The 27,404-nt window shown below is 42.2% G+C and overlaps 1 protein-coding gene and 1 long non-coding RNA gene across 4 annotated transcripts in view; one reads left to right on the plus strand and one right to left on the minus strand.

Moving 5' to 3' along the window:
• The window catches only part of hspg2 (heparan sulfate proteoglycan 2), an 84,934-nt gene extending 65,104 nt beyond the window's left edge, over positions 1-19,830 (minus strand). For 2 of the 3 annotated variants that reach the window (XM_027288655.1, XM_019273889.2), the window contains exon 1: positions 19,234-19,830. In XM_027288655.1, coding sequence (XP_027144456.1) covers positions 19,234-19,311 — 78 coding nt within the window. In that variant the 5' untranslated portion in view covers positions 19,312-19,830. The remainder of the gene's footprint in view (positions 1-19,233) is intronic. The other variant, XM_027288656.1, reaches the window with a different exon arrangement.
• On the plus strand, positions 19,383-27,329 carry LOC113747743 (uncharacterized). The gene is made up of 3 exons (XR_003463855.1): positions 19,383-19,488; positions 26,646-26,804; positions 26,879-27,329. It is a non-coding gene; the product is annotated as an uncharacterized LOC113747743 (long non-coding RNA).
• Positions 27,330-27,404: the final 75 nt, after the last annotated feature.

The raw sequence follows: 27,404 nt of genomic DNA on the forward strand, positions 1-27,404 counted from the left end.
ACGCTAACTGAAATGCTATCTGTGATGGGCTTTTTTTAAGCCTCCGTGATAGCAGAATCACAAGACTTGGAATTTGTGTAAACAGCAGTAGAGCAAAGAGTCCCCTCTTGTTTATGCTTTCTTTTGTAATTCTAGAGGTGTGAATAAAATAGGAGGAGTTTATATCACTGTGATTCTTCCAGCTGAGCACGGGTATTCCCAAATTAATCATCTCTGGGTTTCTTTACAGGTAGCTGAAAGTGTTTTTAAAAGCTACACTGTGTTACATTTTCACTGTGGGTGGGATAATAAAGCGTGAACACATTCCTACCCAAACGTTCCTGGGCGTGAAGGCCCAGTTGACACCCTTAGAAGCCCCATCTTTTCAATTATCACTCCAGCAGGGGCCCCCAGCAGGATCCTGCGTCAACAGACCACCAAGAATCATGGCACACATCTCATCCAGTGAAGACGCCCACCATCAATGAACAAAAGCCCTTAAACCACTCCCCCCTCATTTACACATGCAGGTATTACGAAATGCGCACACAGACACACATGGGCGGCTGCACACATGAACACAAACACTGGAAACACACCTTGTTAACAGGCACACAGTTATCAGCCAACTGTTTAAACCTATTCTGATTTTAATAGGCCTGTGTGGTTTGTGGGAAAGCCCAGTTTACTGGATTTGAGGTTTACCTCTTAAAACTACTGTTGCTCTTATTGTGAGAAAAATATCCCAATGAGTGTTTATACTCGAAGGGGGGAAAACATGACAAGTGTTTAACCTGCAGCAGAGACAGCAAAAAAAACAAAACAAAAAAAAGATGAAAAATTACAAGTGTGACCAAATCCTGTCTCACCTGAACTGCATGTCACATCAAACATAAACACCGTGGGAGTAATTCGTAGCGTCTATAAATAGCGTATGTGTTTCCGGTAACATTTCTGTGAGAGTGACCTGCCGGGAGGAGGGGTACCAAGGGGGCCCAGCTCCGGTTCCCCCAGACGACAGCTGACAGGCGAGAGGTGCGGTGACTTGTGGCAGCTCGGAGGGGAAGAGGGGAAGAGCTGCTGCAGCTTGTTGGCCGGCCCCAGCCCCGGCCCCTGTTTATTTATAACAGAAAGAGACTCTTTAAAAGCGCTGCTGTGTCACTTAAGATGTCTGCTTTTTCTTCCCACTGGAGAACTCAGAGGAATCAGGCATTTGAGGTGCCCTGACATTAAGCTGACGCTGCAACACCTCGGGACAAAGATTGACTTGAAGTGTGGATTTCTGTGGACGAGCTGTTTATTTTCTTTACACATACAGTAGTTATCGATAGCATGGAAATCCCAGCACTGAAGAAAAACCCACATATATATATATACACAAATAAGTTAATGCTCAGCTGTAATATGCTACCAAATATATGCAAAAATGTCCTGCACAAACTGCAGAATATTGAAGATGAATAGCATTTTAGCCACGTTTGTAACAAGTCTAAGCATCAACAGCCAGGCTGGCGACTCTGTGAGGTCGTACTAAGGCAGAGTGGTAGTTAGAGCTAAACGCTGCTGTCAGCAAGAATGCCAACAAGCTGATGTTAAGCAGGTATAATGTTTAACTTGTTTATCGTCTCAGTTTAGCATCCTTGATAGTGCAGTGTGTAGGATGTAGTGGCATCTAGTGGTAAGTCTGCAAATTACTTTCAACTGAATACCCCTCGCCTCACCCTCATCTGTTCTCGGGCTACTGTGGAAACATGGCGGACTGTGTGAAAGAGGACCTGCTCCCTCTGTAGATATAAAGCGTGACTGAGGCTGATGGGAATGTCTAGAGTATTGCACAAATTAATAATTTGATGATGGAGATAGATGGTGAAATAAGTTATTATAATTCATCCTGTGGGGGACATGAATGTCCAAACCAAAGTTCATTACAATCCATCTAATAGCATTTGAGATATTTCCCTTAAAGCCACAAATATCAACCTCATAGTGGCGTTAGAAGAAGTCAGGGGATCACCCAAGTCATTATGATTCATCCACTGGGGACCATGAATGTCTGTACAAAACCTTATTTAAATCCAGATTCTAGCTATATTTCAGACTGGATTAAACGGGTGATCAACCGACAGCCGATCATACCGACATTGCCTTTCCTATAGATCAATCCATCAAGAAGACGTTTCACTGGATAAGGAAATATTTTGCCACTTGATGCCAAGTCATGGGATCCCCCAAAATCATTAGGGTCCATCCTCTGGACACCATGGGTATCTGTTCCAATGTTTGTCTGTTTCATGCTAATGCATCCAACAATTGTTGAGAAATTCACTTGGGGGGGAAAGTTAAGGATCACCAAAGTCATTGGACTGTATCCTCTGGGGACTATAAATCTGTAGACTATGTCATGGCGATCCATCCAATAGTCATTGAGATATTTTAGTCTGGACCAAGAGACTGATATTACCACCTCAAGAGCCATGCTGCTCTTGTAACAAAAAATTACGTGTTTTTAAAATGTATTTTTTTAAACATAAGGGCAGAATGTGCTGAGTTGATGTAATGGTCTGCAGGCAGTTCAACTTTAGAACAGGAAGTAACAGCAGCTGTTTGATGGCTTTGTGATTAGGCTCTGGTTTCCCTTCACTGATAGCAGCGGCAGTATTAGCTTTACCCTCCACTCTTCCCCTCTCGCTCATTTTCGCCCCAGGACCAACTAATCTGACACCACCTGTTGACTTGGCCACACTCACATTGTCCCATATAATCACAGGCCAGAACTAGCTCAGTCTGTCAACTCACTTAATCATACTCGATTAGTTCATGGTTACACAGCGTGGGAAAAGTAAGCTAAATGGACAAAATCATTCCAAGAGCGCATCTTATGCAACCAATTCTGGAACTAATTGGATCCTTGGAGTAGCAGCATAATGTAAAGATTTCCACGGAGGTGCAGAAATGGAAATAATTTGCATCTTTACGATGATATACTGCTCATGAGCTGAGCTTAGGAGAACAGAATGGCATCCAGATTCTTTGGTCAGAGAGAGGATACCCTCCAGGCGTCCTGGCCGGAGGGAATAATTGCATGTTGGTAAAACCACTTTTCACCAGTTCCCAAGGTCATGCTATTTGGGATGGCGATCTCATAATTAACTGGGATTTGGCAGGGCACCGTGGTGAAGCTTTTGGAACGTGAAGCAGTTCCAACATGTCGAGTATCTCAAACCATAAGTTTTGAGGGGCCTTTGTTTGGTCACCCAAGATGCACTTTGAGTTTAAAACATCACAACAAAACCTGCTGTTAACTGAAGGGAACTCTTTGTTGGGCGCCATCTGCACATCAAAGACCTTTTTCCTTTTTTCCCACAACTTTTTCAGTCAGCTCTGCCAAAACCTTTAAAAAAAATGTCCACAGAAGTGATGGGCTGTGAGAACAAAAATATTATCTCTCAGCTGTTTATGCCATTAATATAAACATAATGGGGATGTAGAAGAAAAAATGGCACGGCGCCTTTCCAGATGTTCTGCGGAAAGCAAACAAGACAACTCAGCCTCCTTCTGACATAATCATCAAAGGAAGGACGGAGAGAAGATATTCAGAGGTTATCTTTCAAATGCCCCGGCCGACCACGCCAGTGAAAATTACCTGACAGCTGTTTTTGCTAACCTGTGCACCACGGAGACGCCAAAAGTGGGAGTAGACAAGAAAGACAAGAGAGTGGGAGAAATCAGATCTGGCCATGGCCTCACTTGTACAAAATATCCATGGGCAACAAGAAAAGGTCATCTTTCATCACGGCCCACACAGACGAGTATAAAAAGGGTTTTCTAATCTGTAACATCAATCTTAAATTACCAGATAAAACAAAATACCCATGTGAGGTTCATGAGCCAAATGCCCACAGTCGACGATTAAGGAAAATATCTAAAGCATACTTCACAGAGCCGCTTGGGTCATCTGGCACGACGAAAAAAGATGATGTAGCCTCCCTTTTTGTCTTCGGGCATAAACAACATCCTTTACTGTTACCGTAGTAACATTTTTTGGGTCTGAATAATGCTTTGGAGGGCACTCCAGCTTTGTGATCATGCATGAAGTCAGTAATTCAGGTCGTGAATCTGAACAGTCAGATCAAAGAGTGGAGTAAATTATTCTTTCTGTTTATGTCCATATTACCTGACTCCTACAGTAGACAATTTACAGGATGTGCAGTGAGAGGCAATCCCACATCCTTTGAAAGGGACAGCACAAAGGGAAAGCATGAACTGCAAAGACCTTAGTTGAGGTCTTTGCAGGTTCTCAGTCATCCAGGTCATCTTGGCTTGAGAGGGGTTAAAACTGGGGCAACTGGACTTGTGTTTCACCTCTCATCCAAGAGGCTTCTTCAGTTCTGACTGACTGATGGAGACCCCAGTCTACTGGCTCTCCCACCCCCCCCAAAGAAGTCACAGTTATGGGTCAGTACAAATAACTCCATTTATGAATGCCTTCAGCTGTTGCCTCATTGCATACAGTATGTTTTGGCAGAGCAATGCCAAACGCACCAGCAACAAACACAAAGCCATCCATGCATTAACTTGCCATTTCTGTTCCAAATGCCAACATACTTTCCAAGTCACCACGAAATTCAGACCCAGAGGCAGCTGCTTCCAGCTTACATCACTCTTGATAAAATAATACTGCTCTCATTTTGATCGTGGAAAGTTTGCAAGAGTGTGTGCTCGTGAACACAACTAACAATTCACAAAGGGATAAGAGTGCGCCGGGTCCAAAGATGATTTAATGTTGCAAGATGTCAGCGAGGATGAAGGAAATGTAGCAGGGCAGGTTGTGGCGATTAGAGAAATCTGTGTCAAGGACCACCACACCGAGTGAGTTCCCATGCATTTAGACAGGAGATCTACGAGGAAGAACAGAGGTGGAATTCCAGGGGGAGATAAAAATACCTCAGGACCTGCGTAGCTGCAGGTGTTATTACACCCTCCTACAGAGGCCCAGCAGCCAGTGTGGGTACAGGACAGAACAAGGGGGTAAGGGTCCAGTGAGGAGATGTCTCCAGACCTCTGCGCTGTTTCAGAAAAGTCATGTTTACGACTGCCTTTTCATTTAAACTGCATAATTTATACTTAAACAATTCTGTACTAACTTATTACCTGCCACAAATAGTGTTTAAAAAGACAGTGATTGCTAGTCACTGCACACTCCCCAGAGCTTCTATTACAGTACACAGTAAATGTGTTTAATGGTTGTGCATAGAAACTTGAATTCACTTTGGCCAGAGTTTTCAAAGATGCTTTTGTGCAATGTAAAACTCCACGCATGCTTTTTCCAGACCCATCGTCAGAGAGCTTCAGTACAGTATATAGGCCGTCTGCTGCTGTGGTTGGCAGTCCTCCCCTTACCTCCTCGTTTGAGGTTAGGCCTGGACAAGAACCAATAAACACTGAAGAAAGCCATGTTTCAGAAAACGCTCCGAGTGGTGGCAGGAACAGCCAACTGTTGCTGAGCACACTGGCACACCCACATCTGCGCAGCACATGACTCAAGATCTTCTCAAACTTGGTAAGAACGTCCCAGAGCTGATAAGACGAAGGGATTCAGATAGAAGAAGCTCTCATGCACAAAACATCTTCTGTTTATACTTGTTTTTTTCACCTTTCAGAAAAAAAAAAATGTTTTGACAGTCTCCCATTTTTTAATGACCAAAAATAGACATGAATGTTTCGAAGCAAATCCGCCCACACTCTGGCTAGCAGAGATGTGACCTTAAGCTTCAACCTAACAAGGGACTTTCCTGCCAGTTGTCTTCTCTGTTTGGTGAAGGAAGTCATTTATTTCCCCCAATCCAAGGATCAAGGCAAATCTTAACCACCCTCCAAAAAGCCAATGAGCTTTAGCTCTTTAACGATACCCTAAAGCAGAGAAACGCGAACATTCCTGAAGCCAATTATTGGGTTTGGCATGTGAGAAGGGATCAGGTGCCCGTTTTGTTAGCATTTTGATTGGCTCTTACCTTCTCCATTCATAGTTTTAAACCCTTGATTTTGACTCCCTCTGTCACCCCCTGACAAAGGATCAAGGGGCAGGACACTTGCAAAGAACCGGATTATGTTCTGGAGACTGGTTCAAGGAGAAGGATCTGGGGAATCCGAGTAATGTGAAGGTTGGATTTCTCCAGGTGTAAAGAGCTTTTGTTTCGGACGGTCAGAAAACCCCAACCCTATAAATAGGATTAGTTTACCTGTATTACTCAGGGTTGCCACTGTCTCATGTTTTCATTTTCATCTTCTCTATATCTCTTTCACATCTTCTGGATTTATTTCCAAAGCTGCCAGTTACTCCCTTGTTAACGAGAAGAATTTATGAGGAAAAATCACTTCAGCTAAAACAGCTAAAACGTTTAACAAGTTTTGGCAGCTGTTGTTTTAACAGTCGACACTGGCACAAGAACTTCCTTATACTGCTGCAATGCCTCCAACTTTAGAAACAAGTATGGAAATCCAAGCCTGCAAAAACCTAAGTCAGTCTCAGAGCAGACTTTTGGATAAGCAAACCGAGAGAGTGCAGGATGAAGATATGGCCTGAATAAGGGCCGGGGGAAAAGCTGCTGGATGGGAGATAAACAGTAGTCCCGTCATTACTTTTGTCCAAGGTCAACAAGGGGTTCAACAAGAGCCTCTTGAGGCATCTTGGACTTTTCCTAAATCATTTACAGTTCTGCAGAACTGAAGTTCAGCACAGTTTAAAAATACAACTAAATACACTGTTAGTTCTACACCTATATCTATATAGTCCCATCATCCCACAGCTGCTGAAATGTTAGTGTTATTGCTTTTAATGGGTTTTCCCATTAATCATCACTACTCATTTACTCATTTTCAAGCTTGTGTGGTTTAAATGCTCCTCAGACAGCAGGAAACATAAGTTCTCTGTGCTGATAAGTCCACCAGTATGTATATCTGGATAGTAAGTGTGATAAAACAGCACTTCAGTAAGCCTGACAGCTATCCCATTTTCCTTGATCAACTCGGTGGGGAAGGAATTCCCCCAGACAGGACCACGCCTGCTGGATCTTACGCTTTGAGAGCCAGATAAAATCCCTAAACTAAATTGAACACTTCCTTTCCTTCACTTACCCTTCCTCCACAAGATAGTCCCAGAAATAAAAGAGACTGCATGTTTAGAGCAGAACAATACATAAATCCAAACCTCACCATTAACTACGGCGTAAACAGACAAAAACAGACTGGATCACAATTGATAATTAAGAGTTTAAAGTACGTCAGCAAATATGGAGCTACCTCCCCAAATAAAAGAAATGATGCACAATCCTGAGAACATAAAACCACGGGAGATTAAATAACACAAAGAAAACATAAAGTTATTACATTAATTTCTCCCAGAGTGACTGCAATGGAAACACCCCATAATATCCTTTTATGTTTGTGTCTAAACTAATGAGTAATAATCCCACCATTGGGTAGCTAATTGGAACCACAAACCTTTATTAAAGCCTTTCACTGCAGACATTTACCTTGCGAGCAGAGGCCCTTTAACGATCCTGGTCCTGAGCTTTGTAAAAAGCTCCCATTACAATTAGCCAGAAGCAGGACATAAAAGTCAGCAGTTAGCCTGAAAAAAGTGGGTCCATTAAACGGGAACCCTTATTCCATTAATTTCACACGTTTCAACATATATTGTGCTCTTGAATCTTTAATTATTCCTGACAGAAGCACTCCGGGCCAGAGGCTTTTAAAGTTTATGTAAAGGCAATACTGAGATTTCTTTTGAAAATAGTCATGAAAACATGTGAAAAGACTTTGAACCATATATCACTGAAATGTGGAGTTAGAGGTTCAAACAGTTTGTTTTTTTTCAGTTTCAGGAATTTGTGGGCGGTCCTTAAAGGGTGGCTCGATGACACGCTGAGGCCACCCTGAGCAGAGAGATAGAGATGAATTCATCTCCGCTCAGAGTGACAAACTCAGAACACATATTTATTCTTACTTCTCACAGGCTTTAAAGGTATTATCAGGGATTACCCTGAAGTATATTCATATAGCAATTTTTAAAGGCCCCAAACACAAGCGTCCTCGTGATTTGCATTCCTATAGGAACCCGTGTTGTTGATTACACATGGGGTGACTATTATATGCGCTGCAATTGTAATCAGGACTTCTGTGATTTTGTTCTTTGCAGAGTGACCAGTCTTAAACAATTGCTGCAGGGGGAACAAAGGTTTACCAGGTAATTAACTTTAATAACACTCTACGTTGGAGTCACCTAGAGACTTAAGAGAATGTGTTTGGCTTTGTACCGACTACACAACAAACCCGAGGGGCCGACATCTGACAACCATAAACAAAGTCTGGGAGTATCTTCCTCCCCCAGCAGTTGACAGACAAATTTCACCTGTCCTCATAATTCAACAACAGGCTTTAATTTGAAGGTGTGCGCACACCTACAAAGACATCTGTTTGCAAAGAGTTTATGCAATAATACAAGAAAGCAGGAGGGCTAACCTGGCCATTCATTGGAAGCAGATGTGAGGGATCCATTTCCTACTATAATAAGAGGTAATTATAGGCAAGGGGCCCCTGTGTGTTCGTGTGAAAATACACAGAGCTCCGGTGGTTAATCAGCGAAGTGAACCAGTCATGCTGTACGAGAGAAGGTAGTGAAACTAGCAGCAGTCTGCTCTATGTGTGACTCATCATCTCTGTGCTAATGGACAAGCCAGCACAAGCCGGTTCACGACCTTTGAAGGGGAAAAAAAGGCGAAAAAGGAACATTTAAGACTCTGCTTTCACTCAGTGACGTTGCATCACTCCGTCTGACCTTGCTGACAGTTCTTTATGGTAAAACTTTGCTGGCTCAGACAATGAGTAATAACACAACTGCATTTTTACATGGATAAAAATACATTACCATTTCTTTTGCTTGCATTTTTTTTTTTTTTTTTTTTGCAAGTGAACCTTTGGGCACTCACATCAGCAAACACTCATTCCTTAGCTTAAATTGAGGTATTCCTGCCCAGAGGGCTAGATGAGAGCATGATGAGCCTTGACTGACATTGCATAATATACCTTAGAATACATTTCTTTGAATAGATGCTCATACGTGCCAACCGACCACTCAGTGGAGGAATATGTTGCCACAGATCAGTGCCACCTTTGATTTCCATGCACATATTTCATACTGAGCATAAGCATTGTAGATTCAGGTGTGATGTTCAAGAGCGCTGTGCAAAAAAAAAAGATACAACAGACTGTCTTTTCTTCTTTGAAACATATTTACAAAAGCCTTTGTCTTGATAACCATCAGCAACAGGCGGCAAGACAGAACATATCTGCCGCGGGATATTTACAAAGGTTGCATTTAAATTTCTATGTCTAGACGAGGCCCTATATTATGGGTGGGTATATGATATGAGAAAGAAAAGCTCCACCTCTGGGCTGCACCAATAGCGCTGACTTGTCCTCAGAGACACAGCACCCACGGCTGATCAGACTCTAATCTCCGCCCGTCTGGCTGCTCTGTTCTAAATAACAAATAGGCATGAAAAAACAACTCGGCTCTCATTCTTCCATTATCTCCCTCAAATCTTGTTTTCCATTATCCCTGCACTAGGAAAGCCCTGGTAAAACAACAGACTGGAGTTAACCATGCGCCCGAAAAAGACAAGACTGATGTCTGTGCCAGAGAATCCGACTGCAGTCTGCAGTCGAGTGTTTGTGCCAAATTTTCGCCCCAGCGCGCCCACCCATCTACACCCCGTGTGTACCCATGACAGGGTCATAATAGAGCCTCAGCAGGTGGAGCCTGGTAGGGAAGACAGGGGCCTCTTCGTCCTGGCACAGCTGAAAGAGCCTCCTCTATGTGCTCACTGTCCACATAAATCACACAAGCCCTCAGTTCAGGAGGAAGAAGCATTTAATTACCCCTTTTAAAGCAATAATTGCCTGACTTGGCTGGAGGTGCTGCCTGCGTGAAGGCGAACCGAATCGAAGGCCTTCACTGTCTTCAATGATTACGGAAGAACATCAGGGTCAAACGAGATCTGTAATTTAGATTAGCGAATCCCATATGTGTACCTCACATGGTTGTAAAAGGAGAACAAAGAAAGATGGACGAAAATATAACTATTATCCCAACAGATCTGCGTCGATATTAATAAAACCTGCAGCTGTTGCTCCCATAACTCAATCTTGAGTTATGTGGTGCTGTAAGTGCATTGTTGGTGGTCACCAGCTACTTACTGTAAACTGTATGTCTTAACTGAGAACACCGGCTGACTCACGCTTCCACAGAAGTTAAGCACCGCTATGTCAGTAATGTGACGCGTGCACGCCGATTAACTTTCCGTTGGGTTCCAAAACAGTGTTTTTCCGATAGATCTCTTCATCCGTCGGTGTCTCTATACCATTTCTGATTGAACGGTAAACTGTAACTTTCAGAAGTATATAAACAAGACTTTAAGATGAGTATTTAGATGACTCCCCATTCCACGGGATCAACAGATGGTTTGGGTGGAGAGAAAATTATATACAGCCACTTTAGTCTAAAACCACAGAAATTCCCCTCGCCTTACCAACTGTTTTACAAGGCCAACCTTCAGCTTCAATAGGCCTGCCAGGTACTGGGGTAGACTGTCAGGCCTCTGGGCACATGATGGATGCTAAGCTACTTTAGTCCGCGGGGTGGTTAAGGAGTCTTTGTAATTCCTCGCTGGCAATACTCTACATGAATATACAGATAAAATCTGAAAATCCTTCACTCAGCTTCTCCCTGGCGGTGATCTGGATCAGCTTCAAGAGAAGTGTATTTGCAAATGATCTGAAGGCTCAATGGTGATGATGGTTTCCAGGAGCATACAAGAAGCTGTGATTTGAATCTACTCCAACAGGCAACGCATTCCACGCTTATCAATGGCTTCATTTTCAGTCCTACGGCTTACTTAAGACAACTTCTCACATAAGAGTAAGTGTCTAATGTGCTGCATGCTGCAGCGTCTCTTGGGATCGACAATCATCCAAGACCACATCAGCTGGTCGTTCAACAAAAATAGGTCCGATGAGGTAGTATGGGGAACTAAAACAAATGACCATTCGCATCCTCATGATGCAATTACCCTATTTGTCATAGCTTAGCAACTCAGTTTGGCAAGTCAAGCTCATGTTGAGGCTGTAGTGTGAGTTTGGAAGACGGTTTTAGCTTTTCAAAAAATCAAAACGACAAGAGCAAGCTGAATTAATATGCCAAGTATGCTGCAAACGTTAGCGTCATTTGAGCTGACAAATGCAGGCGTCTTATATGGAAATAAGAAGCCCGCATTTGTCTGACTTTGTCGGAATCACTGAACCCATTGTTTGGGAAAATGACTCAGAATTTCTGCCTCCGTTATCGCTGTATGATTCACCATTACCTGCCTTATAGGAACATCATAGCAACAGTTACTAAGGGGGAGAGGCTTAGCAAAGAGTCAATTAACAAGTTGCACTAGTGGCAGCAGTTCATGCTGACAAGTATGCTTTTTAATTTAATGTAACCGTAAACATTATCACATCATCTGATTTATCATAATAAGCAGTTGTGGGATGTGGTGTTTGCAGAACTTTGATGTGGATACAAGGGTTCTGCTTTATTCATACAGCCTGACATCAGGTCGATGTGATTTCTGATGAGTAATATTTACTTTTCATTAAAAACACAGTACGTTGATGAGTGTGTGTGTGTGTGTGTGGGTGTGTGTCTGTATCAAATACTTTTTTTTTTCCATGACAACACAGTTTGGTTCTTGGCACAGAACGTGCATCTTCAAAAGCAGCAAACCTGGATGGAAAATATTTCCAACCAAGCACTTCTGCTCGGTTCAAACACACTGTGATGGAAATTCAAATATTACATTCTAGCTGAGAGAGGAAAATAAAAACAAGGGCTTGTACTTGGGCATAATTAAGTCCAAGGGAATTTATTAATCCTCGGTTCCAGCATGTTACTTGCCAAGTTATGAAAACTTCTGTACGGCTTTGTGACTACACTGTGTGACCAGCTTACAGACACTCCAAGTGAAGGAGATCTCGCTGTGGGAGATCTAAAAAGCTGTGATGAACGCCTCTATGTCTTCTATCTGTACTGCATGAAAACAAAACTGGAGGGGACGTGTTGAAATAAGACTTGCTCGATGAGATGTGAATGTAGAAAAAACTCGATGACTGCAGATTACAGGGATTTCCAAATGTAAACATACTTCAGAGAGAAAAGGGGGATTTAAGTAGAAAAAAAAAGAGCATGTGGATTAAAAAAAGCAGCAAATAAACTGGGTTATTTCTTTCAGCATATATAGAGCAGGACATTTGAAATGCATACACAGGAAAGGCTGAATAAACTTTGCTTCAGGGGAAGTGGGGTCCTCTTGCCCTGGAGATAATTCCAGGTTTCATTTCCCCAACAGGATGGTGACTCAGCAAGGGACAAAGGTTTTTAGACCACCACAAGCCACTGCACCAAAACAATGGCCTGCCGGCAACCTCTTAAACCACAAACTCGTTTTGCTTTTTGGCTCTAAAAGATATCCTGTCATGGAGCCAATCGCTTGGCCCAGATTGCTTTCCTTTTTTTACCAGAGTAACAGGTGGTTGCTGCGAGATATTCGTGATATAAACGGTTTACCACTTATTCACAAAGACAAACGCACAGAGGGTGAAAACGACAGAGAGGATTCCTGTGAGAACACGAAATGTTTAAGCGTGTGTGTGCGTGGATGTGTGTATAACAGAGTAAACGCGTTGTTATGTCTCGTGGGACGGCAGCTGACATGATAACACAGACCAGACTGGTGCAGCTCTCCTCCTGAGGGCCTCTGTGAGGTGGGCGGTGCAGGCTCGGGACCTGAGAACTGAACTCTTCTATAAACCAGAAAGCAACAGGGCACAGTATGTAGCAGTGGCTGACATTTCGGAGCACTTTACCTGCTGCTATGCTGTGTGATAAGTCTGTATCGAGGTCTTCATATGCTAAATTAACGACGCCCTGTCCACCTTGGTGCTCACATTAGCTCAATTAATCAGGTGAAAACAACGTCTAAGGCCTTTACCATGCATTTGGTGTCTACTTTCATACACAGTTATCATTCTAAGAGACTAAGGCTATCCAAGACAGAGTCAGCATCCTCACTAGTCGCTGATCCATGTTATAAAAATGGAAATAAAGAATCAGCATTTCTATTTCAGGTCACGATTTTAGCTGGTGTCAACTTGTGTAAAGTTCCTGCATGGAGAAGCTGCAGAAGCTGCTCCTTTGTGTTTAAAAAGGAGCCAGCTGAGGATGAGTATCAGAACCCGGGGGAGATCCAGAACCCACTGGATGGACTTCATAGCCCATCTGGCCTGGGGATGCCTCGGGATCCTCTAGGAGGAGCTGGAATGCATTGCTGGGAAGAGGGATGTCTGGAACGGCCTACAAAACCTGCTGCTACCAAGACCCGACCCCGGATAAGCAGAAGAAAACAGATGGATACAATTTAAACGCATATATTATTATTATCTAATTGCTTATTAGTAAAGTAGTTTTTCAGTTTTCAGTCTTCACATTGGCTGCAGGTCATTATAAAAACAACAAGAATAGCCAGCTGTAGTTCCTTGGCTCTGGTGCTCCAAACCTTTTATTTGCGAAGTCATCTAATTAGACTCCTGAAGAGCAGCAATCTTGTATGACTGCCTGCGAACACGCTCCTGAATTAAATGAAAGTAAGCAACAAAAAAAAAAGGGGGGAAGCCAGCGTTCTCCCTGTTATTTACTTTTCACCGAGCCATTACACCTTTAAGCCTGCAAAACTCCACTCGCCGACCTCCGGCTGAGAACATTAAGGGGTTTAACAACGGCATAGGTGATTCCGGATCTACTTAAGGTTACAGTAAAGTCTGTCATAGATAGATGCCTTTATGTCTCACAGGTAGAGACTTGTGCAGTGAGAGGAAGTGGAGGGAGAAATTATCAGCTCTGATAAGACACCAGGGAGGGTTTTTTGGAAGTCAGTGTCAAACCTGGTTCTGAAAAAAAAGAATGATAACATTCCTTTGGCTAAGTACCCTTAAAAAAAAAAAAAAATCTGTTCAACAACACACAAAAACGTCTGAAAAGGGCAGCAACCCCCCATCAGAGCAGCACCATGTAAGACAATGCTGCAGCTCCCATGAGCAAAAAAAGTGACTTCACATCAATGCCGCAAGCAAAGACAATGGGCGGACTGAATGGGGCACAGACAACTATAAAGCACCTTCAAAGGGGAAAGTGCAATACAGTTAACTTAGCATTTGAATGAATCTCTAATGAGCGCGAGCCACCGCGGGCACGGCCTGGGAAAATACAGCCGACAATGTGAAAAGATTGAAGAGGGGTTGTTTAAAGATGGAGGAAATCAGCCAGAATGTGTGTCAGTCCGTCACGGCCTTTTGTTCTTCTCATGAAGCCGAGTTGTTTGATTCTGAGGAGCGGAGCACAAATACATCTAATGAAAGAGCTGGTGGATAAATACTCAAGCGGCTGGTAGATTTTGCTTTACCACAAGAGAAAACAATCTGATGGAAAAAAAAAAACGTTCACTAGCCATTTGGCCGGTGGACAAAAAGGTTATTTAACCTGCTCTTCGTTCGTTTAGGGACACAAAACTGAACAAGTGAGCCTCCTTTTCTGATTTTCAGACTCTTCCAAGAGGCGCCGGCTGACTCGGCTGGAGACATTTCGCAGGATTTTCTACCACAGATATTTCCTGGGGATTTTGCCGGTCTTGCTTTGTGGTGTGTAGACTGTCTTGTGTCCTCAAGACATCCTGTGACCTCACCACGAACTCTGTCTGGTTTTACTGCACCTGTAACTCCATAACACAGGAATGAAGATTGATATATAAGTCGGGCATGTTTTACACACAAAGGGGTCAGAGGGCGACTATCCGTCTGCTGTCGATACTTTTTCATAGCTTCTGAATATGAATTACACGTCATATACAGCAACACGAACAATGAATGTGTTATTCAAATGCTGCACTGCAAAGAGGCGCCGCTATTCAGCAAAATCCAGGAATAGGTAGTAATTTAATATCATGTTCAAAGGCACTTAAGTCATCAAACTCAGCCTGCTTGATAAGATGAACACTTTGATTGCGACACTGATGCTCATTTTCAGGTGTTGTTGAAGAGAAACATTTCTTCCACATGAAGTTTCAAACCGCGGTTTGAAACAAAAGCCATCTGCGGGCACGTACTTCAGAGAGGAGGGGGGGGGGACGTAAACCTGTGAAGAGGTGTGAATGGAAAGAGTGGGACTCTGGTTACAACAAGGCGGTACACTCGAGAGTATGTGCGCTCATGTCAGCACATGCACAGCGTCGCTGGCTGTACCAGCTGAGGCGCAGCTGTGTTTGGATTCGGCTCTTCGTGTCCGACACGGACGAGACGCTGGGCATGAAAGAGCAACGCTACCCGCCACAGCCCCACAGAGCACGGCGTATTGTAAGAAGACATTGGTTTGTGTGCGTGTGTGTGTGTGTGTGTTTGTGTGTGTGTGTGTGTCCCAGGCGAGGGTGGGGCGTAAACCCAAGTATATCTTGTCCATCGTTAAGGCTTTGATGCATCTCTACAATCTGAACTCATACTTTGCATCTAATGTCTGAGATTAAGAGAGTATTGAATTTAAAACACAATAGACGTCACCTGGATCCATTATCTGTAACCGCTTATCCTCATCAGGGTACGTCACCTGGATGACAGTTTATGTCCAAACTTTAGTTAAATGAAAAGCTGCCTACATAAATAGTAAAAATATGAAACACTGCAGCATTATTGGTATCTTAAACTAGGTTGTGCTTACTTAACTCAGGCACATCTGCCTCTTCTACATATGCTGAGTTAGAGGCTGAATTAAAAACCCGACCTTAGGGTCACTTCTCTGTAGGGGAGGGCAAAGAAACACAAACTAAAGAGGAAGGAAAGGAAATTTTCTCAGTGTAACAGCAGAGGAACACCCAGAAAAAACAAAGAAAGTGGTCAGCAAATGCTCAAGAAATCCTCGTCTAAGAGATCCAAGCTGAATGATGATAAGGCTCAAGAGGCAGAGCTGCCATAGTGCAACCGCGTACCTAAATTAAACGTGAGCGGCTTCAGGAAACCGGTGCAGTGGGGGCTAATCTCGGGTGTGCGTAAATCACGAGGAACCCCCCGCTGAACTGAGAAACTGAGTCAGGTTCAGAGTCCTCACCCCTCTGACCTCTATACCGGCCCAAGTCACACCTCACTGCAGAATCAACAAATGCCAGCTCGCCGGCCTCCTGCACTCCATATGTGCCACTGTGCTTGAAGAAGTGGAGGTGGTGGTGGTAGGAGGGGGTGAGCCACTTCAGTGCAGCATTGTTCCATCAGCTACGATGGCCTCTCTCCTGGGGCTATAATTCAACAATGCGATGTTTACTGAACCCAGTCTTCAAGCAATTATGTGAATGGGTCTGGTGGGGGTAGACCTTTTCCCTACTGTTCAAACTGTGGAGTGGAGTTGGTGTTTGCACTGCTGTGCTTTGCAACTCCATGGTGAGTCCTCATCGACTTTGAATGGGAATTAAACACCAGGTAGCCGAGGCGGAGAGCCACACATGGAGAGACCGACCTATCGCCATCACCAGCACAGACTAAATAAATCATCAGATCACGCTGTTGCTTGAATTAAGAGGTGGCGGTGCGCACACGGTGGAGAAACAGAGCGATTCACACTGACTATACACTCTCTGCAGACTATATAGTCATAGGAATCCAGGCCGCCCATCCCCCCAACCCGAGTCCAACCCCCAATGAAGTCAAGGGACACTTATGCCAGTCTATACTGGGAGAGATCTCCGTGCCAAAAATTGTCAGCGGCAGTGCTCGCAGTTGGTCTGATGTCATACATCAGAAAACAAAGTGGCCTCACAAGCTTATATGATTAAGTAAGACCAGAAGCACGGACCACCGGCTTTGTCAATCCATCTTTTCTTGTGAAACACACAAAAAAAAAAAAAACTGATTGAGAGTGGCCATTTTTACAAAGTTTATTAGATTTCTCACACTAGTACCGCCTGTGGTTCACAGTAGGTTGAGGGGGCGGACTAGTTTGTGACGGCGAGCTCTTACCCACCGTGAGTTTTTATTGACTTTGATTGTTTGAGTTGATGCACATGACCCTGACATTCCAGCGCGGAGAGCGCGGAGGGCCCGTAGTAACACCACTACGTGTGCTTAATTGAATCAAGAGACAGTGCTCCCTGTTCAAAGTTCAAAGTCATAATGCAAGAAACAGATGCTCGTGGTTCCAGATAATTCAATTAGAGAAGGTATTGTTGGTCTGGGAGTCAATCAAGGCTGCGGTAACAGTGTAGAAGTCAGCTCCAATTACTTTTCCAGTGTCAGAGCACAACAGATGACGACAGTCCTCCGGGTGATTGGTTTGTGGATCGATGATATCGATGATACATAACTCGTGCTGCCTTTGAGGACGCAGGTAATGCGGCTTTTGTCTCAGCTTTGCGAGCTGACACAAAGCGATAGATCATCGGCTCTACGCTCAATAGCTGGATGTCAAATATACCTTGAAGTCATCAACAGCTATAGCTTTTCAAACATCTGGAATATTACAGCTCATATACTCCAAATCGAGCAGGTGAAAGATTTATGTCCGCTGAACACCGCGACTACGTCCCATCATTCAAAAGAAAAGGCTTCGCTTTAGATCAGATCAACACAGAGGAGTCACAGATATCTCAACCATGACAGCTCTGTTTATTGGAGGCCGTGAAGGTGAGAAACCAGACGGGATTTCTAGAGGGTGGGGTGTGGAGGGGGTGGTGGGGTCTATTCTCAGCAGCAAGGCACTGCTCATCCACTATATGAATCACATGGCAGATATAGCGGCGTAAAAATATACTGAGCGGAATATCTAGAGCCGAGACGACTAATCGACCAACAGAAGAATAACCGATTAGTTGTTTTTTGGATTTTTCATGCAAAAATGGCAGAAAACGACGTTTTCATCCTCTTAGATGTGGATTTAACTGAATATCTTAAACATTTTTAGACATTTTCAGACTTCACCCTGGACTGGGATGTGCATTTTCCACTCTTCCATACACCAAAAGACCAAAAAACCAAACAATAAATCAAATAATCTAGATAAAAGTCATCAGATGACTCGATGATGAGAATAAATTGTTAGCTGCAGCCCGAGAAACATCATGAACCACGCTGGGATGAATACAAACAGAGCAGAACTAATGAATCCATTAGTTTATCGTAAAGTTAATCTGCAACTATTATGATTACAATTAAGAGCCAAAGTCATTTTCCAGGCAAAAATACCCAAACATGCTCTGTTTCCAGCCTGTTGTGTGTCACTGTAAGCTAAATATAATTGGTTGGGTATTGGTTGGACAAAAGGAACAATTTGCAGACATAATCTTGAGCTCAGAAGCATTTGGGGACTAAATTATTTATTGAAAAATTGAAAGAATGATCAGTAATGAAAATAAAAGATTAGCTGCAGTCCTACAGTGTGCTGAGTGAATAAAACCAGAGGATCCAACTGGGGTAGATCTGCGTTTTTTAACAACCTAAAGTGCTTTTTTTGTGAATGAACCCCAGCTTTTATTTTGAAGGATTCCCATGTATGATTCTTTAATAGGAACAAGACATAGGAAACACTTTTATATATGTTTTACAAACTCCATAACATAAAAAAAGGGCAGTGCAAAGTGTTGCCTGACAAAGTTTGAGAAGGTTTTTAAGGAGTGTGGGACTCCAGGGAGACTATGAATAGCTTTGTTTCTATGGACAAACTTAGCTTGAGCTTCAACTGCAACCGCAGCTTCTAGTTTGTCACATTACTTTTAAAAGCATCTTTACGGCACATGCTGATATGACTGTGTGTGGGGGGCTGGAATCTGTTATACATCCCCACACTTGCATGTGTGCAGCCCTGCACCAGCAGCACCAGCAGCAGCAGCAGCAGCAGACCACACCACACTTATTTACTGAACAGAAATAGAAACATCAACACATGCTTCTCTCTCTTTTAGTGTGTGTGTGCCTTTAATAGGACATAAAAGCACTGATTTGTAAAGTTGACTTGACCTCTGGGGGGGAAATAAATGCTTCCACTGGTTTAGTCCTGTGGGTGAATGAGGGATAAAATAAAAGAGAGTTAAAGTGAACAGAGAGAGAGAGTAAAAGTTGACTTACAGTAACCAGCTGGCATGTGAGTATCAAAGAGAGGATAAGTCCACAGATCGAAGTGGTGCTGGTGGTCGGAGTGCCCATTTTTTCCCCCCCTTACCCAGCACACTCTTCAAATGCTGGGGTAAAAATAAAAAGGAGAAAGGAAGAACAAGCCGAGGTCCTTCACTCCTCCTGGCCGCTGGAGTGCTGTGATGTCTGCACCTTTTTCAGACTTTTCTGCTCCTCTGCGTCCCACACCCGGTGGGACTTCATCAACAGGTAAAACTGATCCTTTTGTTTTTTTTGTTTTTTTTTTTAAATGCTTGTGGATGGATCTTTAAAAAAAAAAAAAAAAAGAAAGAAAAATCGATTCGGAGTGGCTCCAAAACTTTGCTTTTCTCCTCTTGCGCGCACTCCCGAAAACTTGGGACTTGTTGGCTAAATGCAGTCTTTGCAAAGTCACAGGGAAGTCCTGTGCTGGGATAGAAAGAGAGGGAGAGAGGGAGAGGGAGAGAGAGTAAAAGGCGGAATGGAATTCAGGGAGTGCTGAAAGAGAAGACAGCTAATCCCAGTGTGCCGAGACGCCACCTAGTAGACCCATGTTCGCTCTGTGCGTAACCACACACTCCTGACGTGTGCCCGCTGCGTAAACACAAACAGCCCCATAAAGTCAAGCCTACGCTACTATATACTCGGTGTATTGCAGTAGTGGAAGTATTCGCATGTTTTAACACGAGTAAAAGTATCAACACTGCAGTGAGGTCTTCATTTCAAAGTAAAAGCACAGAAGACTTTAAAGGTCCAGTGTGTCAGATTTAGAAGTGGAGTATAAATATGCGTAATTATGTTTTTAATTAGTGTATAATCACCTGAAAATAAAAATCTTTATTTTTTTTTTATTCATTTTTTTTGTTAACTTGACGCTGTGGGTCCACTTCCACAGAGACCACCATGTTTTTACAGTAGCCCAGAAGGGACAAACTTGCACATTAGATCTAAATAGGGACTTTCACGTCTTTTCTCGTAGTAGAGGGTGAAAGGAGGGGTTGCAATCAGCAGCTGCACTGCTAGATGTCACTTAATCCAACACACATTGGTCCTTTTTTAATATATAAAGTGGAATAGACTATGCAAAGTTATGTTTTTATTAGTGTATAATCACCTGAATCTACATACGAATCTTTATTTTTTATTTTTTGTTAACTTGACGTTGTGGGTCCTCTTCCATGGAGTTCACCATGTTTTTACAGTAGCCCAGAAGGGACAGACTTACACACTAGAAGCTAGATAGGGACTTTCATGTTTTTCCTTACCGTAATATTCGTAGGAGAGGGTGAAAGGAGGGGTTGCAATTAGCAACTGCACTGCTACATGCCACTAAATCCTACACACTGGTCCTTTAACTATCAAAAGTAAAAGTACTCATTTGGCAGAGTTAGGCTCTTATGTTTACTGTATGTATATAAATGCAGTGCTGGGAAGTAAGTAAATACATTTACTTAAGTACAATCATGAGGTATTTGTACTTTACTTGCTTATTTCCGTTTTCTGCTACTTTATACTTCTACTTAATGATATTTTGGAAGCTTTTTACTCCATTACATTTATTTGGATATGTATTATTGTGGATTAATATAAATAATTCTGAGTATTTTTGTTACTTTAAGTATATTTTGATGCTAATACTATTATTTCTATTTCTATTTAATACTTTTTCCACCACTGTAAATATGAAGGCTTTTATTGTGGCATAATGTTTGATACATTAACATAAAATGTGTTTTATGTCGTCATAGTGGAGCTGATTTTATACTGCATCTTGTTTTATAATCGCAGTGCGATTATTTTTATGTACAAAGTCACCAGTGAAGATTAAGGTCATGGTGTAACTGGAAGTGCAATCTTAGCACTTGTCAGCAAACTTGATTATTCATTAAAGTTAAACAAAGGAGACTTAATCTAATCCTCAGAGATTTCTACTTCTTCTTTGATTGAGCAATAAACCTGCTCCACGTCTGTAGTGCACTTTTCATGCCCTCGAGACAGATATTTTTTGGCATTCCTAAAGCGTAATTCCACTCCGCTTAATGTTATACTTAACAAATTAATGGCAATTAAATGTTTTCATGGAAAGCTCCAGGTCATTAAAAGGCTTAGATTCCCTTATTTTGTAAGAAAATAGAACGGCTGTTGCAGACTTCATTAAAAGAGACCTGACTAGGTAAACACACTGAGCGTTAAGTGCCCTCTACTGGAGTTAAAAGGGGCATTACACAGAAGCCTAAAAGAGTTCTTCATGCAGTGGATACAAAGGGACCAACTCAAGCATCAAGCACAAATAAAGACACAATAAACTGTCCAGTTCTGTTGCTATCCCATCAGACACATGTCCTAAATATAAGCCACACGCAGAAATAGGTTGTAAACTACTACAGGACTGAAGCCGGGAGCTGTGTTGAGGCCTGTACGTCTGTGTCCATTCACGTAGCCGGTATAAAGAGCGTACTGTACGACTTTGATTGGACAGAACAGCTGTTGCCAATTAAAAGCTGAACCCTGAATAGAAATGACAAGAAGCTCTTCTCATTTGCTCACTAAAATAGGCCAAACAGGAGATGAACAGAGTGGGCTTATCAAGTCGGTTGGTATGTTATGAATGTGGCAGTAAGATTAAAAAAACATATGTTATGATCTCCTTTATTCCTTCACCCTCATTGAAAAATGCAGAATTTTTGGAGTTGTCACGTGACACCTGTTTAAGATGCATACTGGCTCCAAAATCATCATCATACATCCACATCTTAAATTAAAGGAAGGCACAGAGAGAAACTTCTCACAGTGAAGCTCAAACACCCAAGGGAAAGAACACATTTTGAGCTAAGGGGGTGCTTAAAATTCAGCGTCTCACTGTGCGATAGCTGCGTAATGAAGAAAACTTAAAGGTAAAAAAAACAAAACATAAAATGTTATTAGCTTGGTGGGTGGATACTGTAACATGGGGGATAAATGAGGGAGGCATGTGTAAAATTCAGACACTGCTAAGACATGAAGAGGCGAAGCCATAGAGAAACAGAACGATAACCCGCAGGCCAACAGCTGGGAAATAGTTCCCAAATTGGGCGTTGGGATCTATGCAAGGGTTCACAAGATGAATATTTGGGGGTCAAAATCAGATTAATAAGAGAGAAAAGCCAAAAAAAGCTACTCATTTTTTCAGACTTAATCATTTTATGTCCCAGAGATTACTGACAAGGTGTTGTAAAATGTTTTTGATATTCAAGAACACCACGTACAAATCACAGGATTCATCTCCGAGGCTGAAGCCCAAGCAAACTTCAGGCCTCAGGGGAAAAGTTTGTTCCTCTGCTCTTAAGACTCTTCTTGAATACCACAGAGAAATCATTTCTGGTCACTGACTGTGAATGCATACTAGAAGCATCTCACTGACCGCAGTGGTGTGATTTAAGGACTCCTCCCTTGCCTCCTGTCTGCAGAAAAGCACTGGAAAAACTGTGTCAAACATGTTTTAGTATAAACTTTCTCAACCCATTATTATAGGTCCCAAAACCAACGTAGCGTTCAACGAAATGCTAAGGACACCACGGCATCTTTGAATTCTGTGATGCCAACGCTGACCCTCTGTGACTCACAAACACCATGCACTGGTGTGTAGTAAAGAGACTTTATCCAATCGTGACGATCCTTGGTAACGTTAAGTTTAAGAGCACATTTCAAATCTGATTGACTCCCACTTAAGTTCCTGTGTTTGCACAAGAGATACGCTGGTGAATATGTCAAATGACTCAGTCCAGCTCTGTGCATTACATTAAAAAAACTGAGTGTGAGCTGCCAAACGGAGCTGGAACGTGCAGCTGTAGAAAACAGCTGTGACAATGAACAACAGATCAGCCAAAGAATATGAATTGCTTCCACTCTCAGTGGGGTCAACGCCCTTGGACTCCGATACACAGTTATAGCTGTACTGGAGGAGGTCGCACGGAAGTTTTTTTTTTTTTAATCTGCTCTTGCTTTTCATTCAACTCTCATAGATGGATCATATCAGCTTTGCGGCCACCTTCATTTAAACCAAATAACACCAGAAAATCACATTTTCATTATGTAAGCACGGTTTATTTATTATCTACTCATAAAAACTGACAGCTACTATGTGTCAGACACCAGAAATGTCGCCGATTATTAATTAGGCAGTACGGCAGGAGCCACAGTTAAGTGAATTCATACATTTTGAGACTGTGTTTAGATAAACTCCATGGAAATTACAGTCTTGACCTATGACCTGGTTCATGAAGGATTGTCAAATTGATCTTTGGCCTTGTGCTTCAGTTTGAAAGTTTGCAAAAGAAGTTTCTTTCTTTGCAGGACTGTCTTGTAGAACCCTTTTGTAGAGTTTCAGGACTTCATGGTTAACCTGAAGATGAGCACAGTTGATAATCAGATGTGTCTATGTTTCAAATAAAATCACTAGATGGTCCAAATCTGAGTTTTCAGATTAGGACGCAGTCCTCTGCAGCGAGCTCTAACAGTTTAAGGAGAGGCTCAGTGAATGGAAGTGACAAAATATGACATTAGTTACTACATCAGTAGATGTTTTTCAAGAGTCAGAAACTAATAAATACTTCCAGTCAGCCCTTTTTTTCTGTACTCCATGTTGTCTGTTTATGTCAAGCAGTAACATTAAGCAGTCTTGGCTCAATTGTTAAGAGTCTGTGGGATCAAATCACATCATGATCCCATAGCGATCCAGGAATTGGGCTTTTTTTCTAAGCTTTGTCTTGGAGGACTCCCACAGTCTTAAACTCTGAAACCCCTTGATCCAAAAGATTCAATGGGACTGTTGGGGAGCTACTTTTGGTGGTATAATGAAAGAAGATGACCATCAAGTCATTGACGGCAGTATTTTCCTCGGGGATATGTTTCAGTGTCTTGAGGGATCAGGGGGCCCTACTCAGCGTTAGCCTGCGTTGGACACATGGTCAAAGAGGCTTTAGGAAGACATACACTGCAAGTCATGTCTATGTATAGCTGTGAGTTGCAACCGAAAGACCTCGAGCTCAATCAATGACCAAAATAAACACAGATGCATGAATACAATGCATGCATACACACATTCAAACACATCGGGAAAAGTTGACTCCAGGTCAGGCAGTTGCTGCTGAATGACATTGAAGCAACATGCGTCTGGCCATCACCACGAATGTAACCTTATCAGGGGACGCCATAAAATGTGTCAAAGGAAAAGACAAATTTCCAAACAAATGTTTCCTATGCGACCAGTTTGAGTGTTGCTCTAAGTAGGGTTAGCTGTGTTCTTAAGATTTATTACTTGTTTAACACTGTTCATTGTAAGCTGCTACCTCCTCCACAGGCCTGGGTGAAGAAATATTTGTGTTTGTCCCGCTGACGCCATTGAGGTAGTTTGTGATGTTCTGAACTGGAACATGATGTTCATGGACATCATTCACAGCACCAAGGAAGCGACTGTAACTCACATATAAACATATGAACGAGCACACATTAGGTCTTACAACTGAACCTAAGAAGGTCACAGAGAGGATTTTATTACGCGTCAGTGGGTGGGTTATATTTTATGACTGCAACTTCTGCGCACACAAACTGATTAAATGCGTTCAACTGATTTAATCAACAGGGTGATTTAGTACTGAACTTCCATGTTCATGTTTCTGGATAAAGATAAAAAAAAAGTGATTGAACTCAACAGAACAGAGTTAGTAACAAAGTAGATCTAATTAGAGATTTCATTTTTCTTTGAATGGGTAATAAATCTGCTCCATGCCTGTACTCCCCTTTTATGCCCTCAAGACACTTTTTAAAAAAAAGTTTGTTCTCAGCATTTTTCTCAATAAATCAATGGCAATTCAATGATTTGGGGAACGCGCTTGGTCTTTAAAAGACTTAGGTTACCTATTTTCTAAAAAAAAATAGTATTAATAGAAATAACATAATAGAAAAAAAACATAAACACAGTAAGCATAAAGTGCCCTCTAGTGGAGTTAGAAGGGGTATTACACCAAAGACTAAAATGATGCATCAAGCCAAAATAGACCCACAATCAGCTGTCCTGTGTTGGGGAATTGTGTAGTGTAACCTCATTAAGCGATACATGTGTCTCTTTAACCTGGAGGATTAACCCAAATTTCAAAATAAATGTCCGGACTTTTAGATCCTACACTTCCCATAATGCAACTTTTCATTATTCTCTCCCGGCCTAATACATACCCATGTTTGTCACTTCTGTTGTAGCTTTTCCCCAGTTTGTTGAGGTAACCACGATGAAGGAGACTTCATGTCTTTATTGCAACAATCATGGATCGCTCTTAGAAAAAGAGGACCTGTATTACTTTAGTACCATGAGACAGTGTGAGAACCGTACAGCAGGCATACTGACAGCTGCTGTTTCACATTTGAACTGCTGAAATCTGGAGAGGACATTGTATTGTGCACACCTGAATATGCTCCTGAGATCTCTCGGGTTCTTTGACATAACCGTCAATGTGTCAAACAACCAGACATAGAACTTAAAATGCATTTCCAGTTCACATCAGCTTTAACGGCCATGCATGTGTACACATACGAAGAATCTGACTTCATTTGAAGTTTCCAAAAACAATGAAACAGGCATGCAGCTAAAGTGTCAGAGTCAGTGGGTTTGGGGGATATTTTACTTATTTATAAAACATAAACAGACTTTTAAAATTATGTTTAGTTTTCCTTTAATCATTTAATTAACATTTAATTTAGCTTGTTTGATTTAGTTTACCATGTGCCGCTGCCACTCTGCTAACTTAATACATTAAGTTCACAGTAAAAAAGGAGGGACGACGAACAATAAACCGAACACACACAAATAAAAGCAGACGGCTGAAGTCCATTCAGGGTTTTCTCTGGCACAGTTACGTCGTGGTTGACCTTTGACCTCGGCAGTTTGAGGTGTGTCACTGTTATGACAGCTCGCCATTAAGAATGTGTTTTTATATTTGTTGTTGTCATTACAAGGCTGTATTGTGACGTCATTATTGTCAGGTGTGCACAAACTTACATGTAATGTGGTAACCAGTGGTGGTAATTTGAGGTACTTGTACTTTATTGGAGTATTTCCATTTGATGCAACTTGTACTTCACTACATCTTAGTTATATGTTGTACTTTACATTTGTCCAACAGCTTTAGTTACTAGTTACTTTTCAGATTACAGCTTTTCATACCATTATTGTCCAGTTTCTTGGGAGTGGATGGGGGGTGTCGGGTTTTATTGTGTGAAGCCCTTTGTGTTACATATTTTGTATAAAAAGTGCTACACAAATAAAGTTTGATTGATTGATGAGGATGTCCGTTCACATCAGTATTTGTTCTAACATCTAGATATCTGTCTATGTCCTTTAACTTTCCTCCCTACAGCGAGGACCAGATGGACTTTGCTGACAGCAAACACACGTTACACTTCAGACAGAAGTCATCAATGTGCCGCCTGACAGCTACAAGAGACTGTTCCTGATAAAGCTCACTTTTGATGGATGCTTCAGCTGCATTAACATCGAGCACGTCTGGATAGAAGTGGTAAGTCATGCTAAATGATTCAGCAGCCTTGTCCTCTTTGTAAGTTGAAATGCTTGATGTGTTTTTGTTAGTAGGTGTCCTGTCTTGGATATGAGAGATGACTAGGCAGTCACCTTGGTGCTCGTAGCATCACATCGATACTTCAAGTCGCCTGTCATAAAGGAAAGTTTTTCCATGATGCTGTAGCAAAGGAGGCAGTTTGGATTAGACACTTTCCCTCAGAGACCTGTGAAGTGGGTAAAGTATCTGGCTCTCGTTAGCAGGAATTCTCATGTCATACAGTTCCTTAGACAAATGAAGTAAAACATCTGTTCACATCTGACAAGTCGGAGAAAATTACCAGGTGATGCAGCGATGAATCACATGTGACGAAGTGACCTTTCAATGTAGGAACCAGGTGTTTCTCTCAGTTGGTTTTAGCAGTGCAAAGAAAGTTTTCAGATTTGTCTGTGGGAGACATTATTATGCAGGGCAAGGACAGTGCAGTGACCACCACATGTTGAAACCGATGTCTCCAATAAATGTTTGCTGATGCATAATATGTAACAAACATAACAGACCTCCATTCAAATGGCAAGAATAATGTGACATGACAAAGAC

Source organism: Larimichthys crocea, chromosome XV (genome assembly GCF_000972845.2).
Source record: "Larimichthys crocea isolate SSNF chromosome XV, L_crocea_2.0, whole genome shotgun sequence".
Lineage (NCBI taxonomy): Eukaryota > Metazoa > Chordata > Actinopteri > Sciaenidae > Larimichthys > Larimichthys crocea.